Source organism: Myotis davidii, unplaced genomic scaffold (genome assembly GCF_000327345.1).
Source record: "Myotis davidii unplaced genomic scaffold, ASM32734v1 scaffold196, whole genome shotgun sequence".
Taxonomy (NCBI): Eukaryota; Metazoa; Chordata; class Mammalia; order Chiroptera; family Vespertilionidae; genus Myotis; species Myotis davidii.
The window spans coordinates 4,940,895-4,952,705 of record NW_006288258.1 but is presented as its reverse complement, the minus strand read 5'-3'; the positions used below and the strand labels follow the sequence as shown (position 1 = coordinate 4,952,705).

At 36.5% G+C, this 11,811-nt stretch overlaps 1 protein-coding gene across 11 annotated transcripts in view; it reads right to left on the bottom strand.

The window, feature by feature from the left end:
- Positions 1-11,811, bottom strand: part of REV3L (REV3 like, DNA directed polymerase zeta catalytic subunit) — a 167,006-nt gene that overhangs the window by 48,943 nt on the left and 106,252 nt on the right. For all 11 annotated transcript variants that reach the window (XM_015561634.1, XM_015561636.1, XM_015561633.1 and 8 more), the window contains 4 exons: positions 9,470-10,383; positions 7,583-7,662; positions 6,175-6,300; positions 1,238-1,430 (listed from right to left, as the gene is read on the bottom strand). In XM_015561634.1, the coding sequence (XP_015417120.1) occupies positions 1,238-1,430; positions 6,175-6,300; positions 7,583-7,662; positions 9,470-10,383 (1,313 nt within the window). The remainder of the gene's footprint in view (positions 1-1,237; positions 1,431-6,174; positions 6,301-7,582; positions 7,663-9,469; positions 10,384-11,811) is intronic.

Here is an 11,811-nt window from a genome sequence, read left to right as displayed (position 1 = left end):
CCCGCCACCATGGCTTTGTCCAGAAGGATGTCCAGTCTAATCAGCATATTACCCTTTTATTAGTATATAGGCCTGGTGCATGGATGGGAGCTGGCTGGTCTGCCCTGAAGGGGATCCTGGATCAGGGTGGGGATCGCTTTGGGGGCGGGGCCGGCCTGGGTGAGGGACTGCTGGGGGGTTTGCAGGCCAGCCATGCACCCATTGGGGGTGCCGGCCTGGGCGAGGAAGGCTGGGGCGGTTTGTAGGCTGGTCATGCCCCCATTGGGGTGGTGGTTCTTGCTGGGGGACAGGGCCCGCCTGGACAAGGGGCTGAGGGCCGTTTGCAGGCTGGCCATGCCCCCATCAGGATGAGGATACCTGCTGGAGGGGTGTGGCTGGCCTGGGTGAGGGGCCGAGGGCCGTTTGGGGGCAGTTTGCAGGCCGACCAAGCCCGTGGCTTTGTCTGGAAGAACGTCGGAAGGTCTCCCAGTCTAATTAGCATACTACTCTTTTATTAGTATAGATACTCTATAAAAAAACCTCTGAACCAAATGTTATGTATTTAGGAAGAGATATAAACAAAATTAGATTGTATCTTAAAAGTCTCTTATAAATCATTAACTGATAATTGTAACTTCTTAAAGCAAATAGAAGCTCTGTATTAGCCACAAAATACCAGCACTGCATATATAAGACTGTCTATCTAACCTAAAGATACATAATCATTTGATTTCAGTATCAACAATTAGTATTTTAGAAAATAATATTTAGAAGAAATGATATATTCTAATTGGAAATTTTATTAAGATCTTTATCGTGTACTAGAGGGCTGGTGCACGAATTCGTGCACCAGTGAGGTCCCTCAGCCTGGCCTGTGGGATTGGGCCGAAACTGGCTCTCCGACATCCCCTGAGGGGTCCTGGATTGCGAGAGGGCGCAGGGCTGGCTGAGGGACTCCACCAGTGCACAATCGGGGCCAGGGAGGGACGTGGTAAGTTGGCCAGCCGGGGAGGGATTGCAGGAAGGCTCCAGGGCATGCCCCGCCCATCTCACTCAGTCTTGATCAACCGGACCCCAGCAGGAAGCTAACCTACTGATTGGAGCGTCTGCCCCCTGGTGGTCAGTGCACGTCATAGTGACTGGTAGACTGCCCCCTGGTGGCCTTATATAGCCTTCTTTAGAAAGAAGTTCCTTATACTGGCTTGGTTTAGAAGTCCAGACAGGCGTGTAGGTATAAACTAATAAAAATGAACACTACCTTGACTGGAGACTGTCTTGTCTTTATCAATCACTATTACACCCGTGAGTTCTGTTTTGTCTGTATTTGGTAGTGGAGTATCAGATGAGATGCAGTAGAACAGAGCACAGATTGGGTCAAATTCAGGATCTGGTTCTAAGTCTCGTCTAGTTCGAGCATGTAACTCCACACTGATGAGGGTAAGGTTTTGTATCTATAAAAAGAAATTAAAATATGTTTTTAAACACTTTTAAGACATGCTGAAAAAACTATGTTTCACTAAGACTCCAAGGAAATATATATGTAAAATTACAGAAAAACATGGCCACAAAGGACACAGTAACAGTTTAATACTCTACAGATCAAAGCTAAAAATGTTCACTTCTAAGATTAAATTAAATCAATTCATGTTTTTATTTTAGAAAATTTGCTTATAATTTTTCAATGTCAATACATATTTTCTTAATTTGTTTGAATGACTAGTCCAAGTAGTTATATATTCAAAAGTTTGTTACCTTTTACTAGCTACATAGTTAATTATAGTTTTACCTACAGTTCAAACTAAAAAGAGATTTTTAAAATTTGAAGTTCCTATTTATTCTTTACTACTTGAGGCTACTTAAATTTAGATTTTTGTATGTACTAGGCAGATTATTATAGTTTTTCCTGAAAAGAAAAATCATAATTGTATGGTATCAACTACACAACAGCCAGATTTTTGCCCATGCGCATTTTCTCTGACATATAATGCAAGAATGTCGAATCTCAGAGGGAAGGCAACGGAGGGTGGGTGGGAAGAGATCAACCAAAGAACTTGTATAACCCATGGACACAGACAATAGGGTGGTGAGGCCTGGGGTAGGGGATGAGGACAGGGGCGGGCTAGAAGAGGTCAGTGGATGAAAAAAGGGGATATATGTAATACTTTCAAAAATAAAGATTAAAAAAATTTTTTAATGTAATATTTTTCTTTTAAAACTTATTTTCCTATGCCAATAAAAACTTTTCTTAACTGCAATCCTTAGTTCTCTTTCTAAAATGAAGACACAGCAAGTAAAAACTCTGGGTAAGAAAAACAAATATGATTATAGCTGAAATTATAGCCATAATTATACCAGCGAAGTACATATATCTGGCAATGGGAAATAGTAGGCTATGGTCCAATATTGGCAATTATTCAAATCTTATATATTTAATAAAGGATTTGTATTTTGTATTTATCTTGCATGCCAACTGTTGAAGAAATATAAATGCAAGGCTCTCACTAGTGATGGAAATAGAATTTGTTAAATCCCTTTGGAGGACAATTAAAAAATTCCTATAAAATTAATGGACATAAATGGACATAACCTTTGATCCAGCAATTCTACTCCTGAGAATAGATCCTGCAGATATACTCATACATTTAGACAAATTATATGCACAGAATGTTCACTGAAGATTGTGATATTTTCAGTCTTTTATAAACAATAAAAGACTAAAAATCAGTTGAGGACTGGTTTCATATATTATGTGGCATCCATAAAGACCACAAACAATGAAATATTCTGTAACCTTTAAAATTTTCAAAAGAATGAGCCAGACCTATTATGTTGTAATATGGAAAGATCACCATAAAACAGTAATAGAACCAGTGAGTGTTGTATGCTCATACTGCATGTGTGTAAGAAAGGTTAAGCATCGATCGACCTATGAGCCTGGAGGTCACATCTCGATTCTGGTCCTGGATACATCCTGGGTTTCGGGTTGCAGGTTGTGGGCTCTGGGTTGCAAGCTTGATTCCCAGTAGGGGGCATGCAGGAGGCTGCCGATCAATGATTCTCTCTCATCATTGATGTATCTCTCCCTCTCCCTTCTTCTCTGAAATAAAATATCTATATGTATCTACATATTTTAAAAGGTTAAGCATATTCATAATCTCTGCAGAAAGACATAAAAAACATAGATCTGCTTATTGTCTGTAAGGAGATTGCTAGCCTGAGGTGAAAGGAAAGCTTACTTTTTCACTGTAAATCTTTTTGTACGGATTGGAATTTTTCCCATGTACATGTAATACTACATGAATTCAGTAGTAAATTATTAGTAAATTCATAAGTACTTTTTAAAATATAAAAAACATTAATCACGCACATATAAGTTATAAGGAATAAAACAAATATCTACAAATCCACCACTGTCCTTAAGAAATATGTTGCTGTTTCTATTTTAAAAAAACAAAGATTAGAAAAAAAACAAACCATTAGGGGGAGCTCAGGGAAAGAACTTTTTTTTTTTAATATATTTTATTGATCTTTTACAGAGAGGAAGGGAGAGAGAGAGAGAGTTAGAAACATCGATGGGAGAGAAACATCGATCAGCCACCTCTTGCACATCTCCTACTGGGGATGTGCCCACAACCCAGGTACATGCCCTTGACCGGAATCGAACCTGGGACCCTTCAGTCCGCAGGCCGACGCTCTATCCACTGAGCCAAACCGGTTTCAGCAGGGAAAGAACTTCTAAGTGTATATTCTTCAGGACTGCTTGATTTTTTTAAAAAAACAATAAGCATGTATATACAAAAATGTAAAATGGGAAAACTCTCCTTAAACCCAAACAAAACAAAACCTAAAAATCCAGTTTAATTAGGAAAAAAATCAACATGTGGAAAGGTTATGAAGATGACTAAAGAAATTTCAGGTCAAAAGAGTCTTGGGGGAGTCTAATTTATTTAACAGGCCAAATTTCAGATACAAATGTTGCCTTTCGATTCCTTAATATAAAATGCATTATGATCTTAGGTGTATTAAAAAAAAAAACTATGGAAAGAAGAGACTGAGAGATTTACTTAGTGTAACTAGGAAAGAGATAAATGAGAAGGGGGACAAGGATTACAACCCTTTTTGTCTGTTTGAAAATGTATATGCAGAAGGGAAAGATTAGTTCATGGTAATGGAAAACAGAAAATGCCATGGGCACAATTTCTAGAAAAAGGAACAGAGCATAGCGCAGAGATATTTTTGGGTTTGTTCCTAATTTGACCACCAGGTGGCTGTTTGGAGTGTGCCTTGAGATTAAAAAAGCCTGTGTTGGGAAGAAGCTATGAGCAATCTGTCAGACTTCCCAAGTGATTTCAACTTTAAGAAGGCTCATGATTCTGAAATGGGGTAATGTGAGTAAAGTAACAGTATAAGAAGAAATGTATGTTTTCCAAATAATAAAAGAGTAATCAAATTTAAAAATCCTTTTGCTAAGATCTATTAAGTCTGCTCTAATAAATACATTTTAACAAAGTATTTTAATTTTCTAATTTTGGGAGTGTACTTGATAAAATATATATTCCTGAGTTTATTAATTAATTTATCTGAGATTCAGGGGATAATACAGGGCCAGGTATAAAGCAGGAAGTAAAGTTGAATGAAAAAAATGTATAAATATATATTTAGAAAGTTAGGCTATATTCTAACCTAATTCTAAAAATGTACAATTCTTAGTTCAAATTTAGGGTTAAATGAGGACAAGGTTTAAATTTTTTTTTAAGTCTATGCTTATCCAAGTCTTAGATCAGTTTAAGATAGAATTGACCTTAGAACAAAAAAAAACCCCAAAAATAAAAAACTGAATTCTCTGCTCTCAAGGTAAAGACATAAAACAACTATGTAAACCAGCACTGTCCATTAAAAAATACAATGAAAATCAAATATGTAATTTTACATTTTCTAGTAGTTACATTGGAAAAAAGTAAAAATGGGTTAAATTAATTTAGAAATACTTTCATTTAATTCAATATATCTAAAATATTACCTTTTAAAATATGAAATCAATATAAGCGGTTATGAATGAGATATTTCACATTCTTTTTTTCTATTATGACTTCAAAATTAGTGTGCATTTATAGCAAATTTCAATGTGGACACTAAATTTTTTATGAAAATACTTGAACTGTATTTAGATATAAAATTTACAGTTGAAGTAGTTTTATATTCCTAAGTTGTTCCAAACATACTTAAAAGTTTTCTAATAAATGAGTCAAGTATCAGTTTTTAAACCTAAGTTAGTTAAATTTAAAATTCAGTTCCTAGACATATAAGCCAAATGATAAGTTCTCAATAGCCACATTGCTAGCGGCTACCATACTGATAGCACAGGTATAAATAATAAAAATATACTCTAACTTTCACCTATTGCCAGTCAAATATGTTGTTTTCAAAAAATATATATTTTTTTATTTCAGAGAGCAAGGGAGCGGGAGAGAGAGAGTCCAGAAAATCACCAATTGGCTGCCTCCTCCTTGCCTCACATGGGGATCAAGCCTGCTACCTGGGCATGTGACCTCACCGGGAATTGAACCTGTGACTCCTGGTTCATAGATCGACACTCAACCACTGAACCATGCTGGCTGGCTGGGCAAATATATGTCCTTGAGTTGTGCTTTCTCTAAGAGATAAATTTATAGTGACTCACACATACTCTCCAATCTATCCTGTGACTAATGTACATTTTAAAGACAATCCCTTAGTCTTTGGCATATGGCCTGTGCAGTGAAAGTAAATGGGTTATATAGGGATTATGTGAACAAATGAATTGTAGCAAGCACTAATCCACTGAGCCAAACATAGAAAACAAAGTAAATGTTTCGAATGTGATATAACATCCTAATATAACAATCCAGAATAAGAGATTTTTTCTAGTAGTTAAAAAACTATTTTCTAATTTTAGCTTCTATAAACTGAATTTCAGTTATAAGATTTATGAAAGTTGTGAAACCACATAGCAGTCTCAATAACTAATGGTTGCTTTAGAAGTTTCTCTTATTTCATATAAATGAATACATAAAATAGTAAGAATTTTAAGAACAGAATGATTAACAAGTATAGAATTCAATGTATTACTTCCTCAATAAAAAATTTCCATACTTGTTCCACAGCATAAAACATAGGAGTTAAACAGTGAATGTGTCCTTACTGTTGCAATTTTACCTCATGTAAAGCTTTTGCTTCCTGTAAGTTTTGTATGCTGACTTTAAAACCGTAAGTGTTGTTTAAAGATGGTCCATCGATCTGAGAAGTTTCTTTCTTTGGGGTATTTACTGCTGCAAATTGATTCTATTAAAAAAACAACAACAACACATAGCCAGAGAAAAAATAAATAACCAACCATTTTCTTTATTTTGACTACTTATTCCTACTTAAATAATATGCTTTATGTGTTTTGTAATACATGATAAACTAATATCTCTTTAAGTCCAAAAAGAAACCATAAGTATTTTATTAAAATTCTTTTCATGCGAGTAATTCAAAATACCAGAACTGGATATATGTAGAAATATCTGATATAATCTGAAAGCAAACCATATGTTGTTCTTTGATTTACAAGCCTCAAATATTGAAAATAATAGTCTTGTAGAGACTTGACATTTATACCACATGGACATTTATCTTCACCCTTACTGGAAATATGACAAGCAAGCAAAGTATTTGCAACAAGTCTGGCTAGTTAATAAGATTTGAAATTTTGGATTTGTATTTTACCCTAACATAACATGTGTCTGAAAGATGAGTTAAAACATAAATAATCTTTATGGGTTTAGAAAGAATATAATCTTTCTTTTTTCTGAAAAATATGTTTTCTGATTTCCAAACCCATAAACCATTTATATTCACAATACTCTGGTACTTATTTTTAAAATAAATAGCCTGTAATTCAACAATTCTGCTTTAATAAGAAAAGTTTTTTAAAAAGTTTATAATCTCCAAATAGAAACACCAAAATATATCTTATGTCATTCATGATAGTTATGACAACTGGATAATACAGGAGTGATTTCTATCATATACTTCTGAAGATACATATGTACTGTATACTTTTTTCACATATTTTAAGTTTTACCATATTTTTAGTATTGGAATAAAGATATTTATGATTTTTCAGAATTTCAATAATAATGTTTTCCTTTGTTATTTAGTAACATAAACTGAAAAAAATTAATAATGTTATATTTAAGAAAAAAAGTAATAAACCAAGAAAAAGGATATATTTTTGGTGGGATCAAAAATCACTTACTTGAGCTCTGCTGTCATTGGACTGTTCTGATATTGCCAGTAATCAGTTAATGTATTTGTATCCTCATAATCCACATTTTGGCTATCATATTCACTTTCTCTGTAATATTTGTATTTACATATAAGAATCTTTTAGATCCCAACAACAAAAAGAAACTAAAAAAAAAAATTAGGCAATTTCTTGTTGTCTCAAAGATGTAAATAAAATGATGCAAAAATATAATAAAATTTTTTTAAAAATTGAGACACAAAGTTATCAATATCTAACTGAAATCTAAGAAGACTGGATCTTCCACTGATTTTTAAATATGTTTAGCATAGTTACCTTTGCTTCTGTTAAGAATATTCTTCTACGAGTGTCAGTATTACTTCCTTTCTTATGACTCAATTTCTGAGTTTTTGGTTCTGTAGAAAGAAATTTCATATTTAATATTTATATCAAAATTATGTGCTTGTTTTTTTAAAAACTTTTTGTTGTTCTAAATTCTTAATAACATTTGTGAATATTATTCTGTAAATTCTCTAGCAAAACCAATTCAATCTTCTGATCCCCACCAAAATAACTTAAAAAATTTTGTATTTTAAATAAAAACATTTACATCTTAATTAGTTTTATTCCTTACTCATTATCTTAGGAAATCATTTAATTCATTCATTCATTTTTTCCAGGATTTATGATGATGAGGGAAAGACAGTCTATATCCTCATGGGGTCTAGAGAGAATCAGGCATTCACCAAATACATATAGAAAGGTAAAATTATAACTGGGGTAAATACAACAAGGGAATACAATTGGGAATTTTTATATAATCAGGAGGTTAGGAAGGCTTTTTTGAGCTGGAACAGAAAGATGGGATAGTATTAACGAACTGCATGGAGATTTTCCAACCACTGAGCAAAAGACCGAGAAATTGCAAAGGGTAGATAAGAAGGCTAGGGTAGAAAACCAGGTGATAACAGTTTGGCCTAAGGTTATAGTGATAGCAGTAGTGGTAGAGCGATCTGTGTAATTTAGGAAACGAAAAGATTACAGGTCTTTGTAGTAATAGATTGGAAACCACAGGCTGGGTAGTAAGGGAATTAGGATCGGGTAGGCATAACAAATAAATCCCATGTTTCTGACTTGTGTAATTCAGTAACAGAGATGGTGGTAATATTCATTGAAATGAGGAAAACTTAAAGAGAACCAGGTGGATTTCTGTGTGTGGGCATGTGTGTTAGGTGTTTGGTAGTGAATGCATGCAATGAGATCATGAACTAAAAAAATACTGACCTTGTGATGCCATTGAGCATTCAAGTAGAAATGCCAAATAGGCAGTTGTATATAGTGTTCTGAAGCTTAAAAGAGAGTTCTGAATGGAAATTTAAGCTTGTGCATTATCTGCAGTAATTATGAGCGCAGGTGAAAACACCACCTGAAGTAGCCGGAAATGAATGAATATAGGGAGAGAATATAAAGTAAGTAAAGAGTAAAGAAAGCTAAAGGCTAAGCCTTAATAAATCCCAACATTTAGATAATAACTGAGAATGTGAGTTTAACTTCAAAGGACAGCAAGTAGGAATAAACAGGAGTAGGAAGAAAAGCCAAGGGGAGAAAAAGCTCCATGAAGTAAGGAATGGTCAATATGACAATGGCTGCTTATAGGGCATGTGATAGGAAGACTGAAAAACATCCATTGGCTTTAGCTATATAAAGGTTACTGAGAATCTTTGCAGGAGCCATACTGGTAAAATTATGGGGATAGAATCCAGGTAGAACAGGTTGAGAAATGAGTACAAGGTAAAGAAATTTTTACATTTAAGAAATCTAAAAAATTTGGCTTTGAAGGAGAATCTAAGGTTAAAGCAGTTGTTTGGCTTTGTTTGCATTTTAAAGTTCGGAGAGAGACTTGGGTATATTATTAAAGGGAAAATGGGAATGGAAAAAATGGGCAATGGGAAAAATCAAGTTGAGAAGGTGAGGTTTCTTAGAGGGCTCCTATAGTTCACCCAGAAGTGGGAAGATAGGACGAAGGCATATGTAGATTTCATAGCACAAAGCTAAAAAAGTTTCCACGTGATGTTTTTCTGAGACATGATAAAATAACAATACCCTCATTAGCTGAGCTAAAATTTCATTTAAAAAGCCCTCATTTTCATTAACATAGTCTAATATTGTCTTCATTTTAATCTTTGAAGAACAGCTATTAAAATCTGTTATTTAGAAACTTACCTGTTGATAAAGGGCTAAGGCCCGTTGCTTCAGGAAGTCTTTCCAGAAGTTTTCTCTGTATGATTGGTGTACTATGAAGGCAAAGTGAATCACATATCCCAGTTTTTGCCCTAACATTGATCGGAGATATCACAAGAGGATCCCGAGGCTCATTGCAGGGGCTTTTTTGTATACCATCTTTTACTGGTTTTAAGAGGTTCTCCACAGCCAGGGAACATAGTTCCTCCACTGCTGATAAGGGTCGGTCATTTCCATTCAACGTTTTGGGATCTGGGGATACTGCTTGTTGCCAAGGTGGAATTACTGGAGAATCAGGGGAGCTATAACTAGAATAATAGTCATCATCATCATCTTCATCTTTCTCAGGATCATTTGCAGAAACAGCTGCTGGCAGCATCTGACTTTCACTTGCAGTTTGACTACATCCTGTGGTTGAAACTTGTACAGCAATCTGAAAATTATCAACATCTTCCTTGGTATGTGCTGTAGTGGGGAGTATATGTGGAGTTGTATCCATTTTTGGAGGCACTGCAGGTTTGTCATCTGGGTTAACTGAAGAGCTGAAGTTCTCAGCAGATTTTACAACTCCAGCTGGCTCAGTTTTAGACAGTTTCTTGGAACGTTCATATTCTTCTTTGGCTTGAAGCCATACTTGAACCAGTTGTCGACTTGGGGCACATTTACAAGGCATAATAACAATTTTTTTATCTTCTACCATTTTATGGCTATTACTTGACCCTTTATTGACAAAGGCTTGGCCATTACGAAAGGGTGACCCTGGTCTTGGGTTTTGAGTCATTGCCGAGAATGCTGTTTTCCACAGACGAAGTCCTTCCAATGAAAAATCTCCCTCAAACTCAGCTAGATCATTTGGAAGTCGAGTTTCTACCATGAGACGCCGTCCGCCGATCTCCCTATAAATAACATATTTTAGAACAACTATTTTGTCTCAAGGAACAATTACCAAAATATTTAGTTCCCTATCCTAGAGATTTTTAAAGTTCCTTTTGGAGTCTAAAAAACGCCCATCTCACCCTGGCTGGTGTGGCTCATTTGGTTGAGCAATGTACGTGTACCAGTTCGATTCCCAGTCAGGGCACATATCCAGGTTGTGAGTTCGATTCCCAGTCAGGGTGGGTGAAAGAAGCAACTGATTTCTCTCTCTCTCTCTCTCTCTCTCTCTCTCTCCTCTTTCTCTCTCTCTCTCTCCCTATCCAAATCAATTAAAAAATATTTTTAAAAATGCCCATCTCTTTCTTCCCTTTCCATACCCCCCTACATACACATATTTTGTGCAGTCTCAATATGCTTTCCTCACAAGTATATGGACTATTAAATTGATTTCCTTGGGAAAAATCATCATTAATATCAGAAAAAGAAAGCATTTGTTGTTGTATGTACCCAAGAAGTCTTCTTTTCTTCAAGGAGATGGTACAAACTCATCAGATTCCTTTCCTCTAACTCATCTATACTAATAGCCTAGGGCCGTCACAACTAAATGACCAGATGGATTACCTGACTGGTCACCAGGAAGTGCATGGAGCACCTCTTGGTCCCTCCCCTGCGGCCCACAAAGCTGGTGGCAAGTGGGCTGGGTGGCGGGGGAGGGGAGGGTGAGTAGGGCAAGGTGGGCGCAGCAGCTGCGGATCAGGCCCAGAGAGAGAGGCAGGTCCTGATCAGCAGTGCTGCCTTGGCTGCTGGTGAGGTCCGGAGAGAGAGAGGCAGGAGGGTCTGATCCACAGCTGCTGTGGAGGCTGTGGATCAAGCCCGGAGAGAGAGACAGCGGTCAGTGGGGCCGTTCTGGATTTCCCAGAAGAGCCAATGACTGCCTAGGAGGCAGAGCTTTTGACGCTGACTGGCATAGAAACTGACCAATCAGAACCTAATCTGGGTGAACTGTGAAGGCAGAACCTAAGGTGGGGGCTGAGGAGGGGTTTTAAGGGCAACAGCTGTTTAGTGTAAGGTGTAAGAAAGTGGTTCAATTTTTTTTTTTTTAAATATATTTTATTGAGTTTTTACAGAGAGGAAAGGAGAGAGATAGAGAGTTGGAAACATCGATGAGAGAGAAAAATCGCCCAGCTGCCTCCTGCACACTCCCCACTGGGGATGTGCCCGCCACCAAGGTACATGCCCTTGACCGGAATCGAACCTGGGACCTTTCAGTCCACAGGCCGACGCCCTATCCACTGAGCCAAACCGGTTTGGCGGTTCAATTTTTTAATAACCGGTTTGGCAGTGTAGTGCACATAGTCCAGAGATAGGGATTATGTGTTTTTGTCTGCAAAGAGCATCTCCTACTGCTGAAAAAGGCTTTCTCCCTCATTTAAGCAATCCAATTCTAA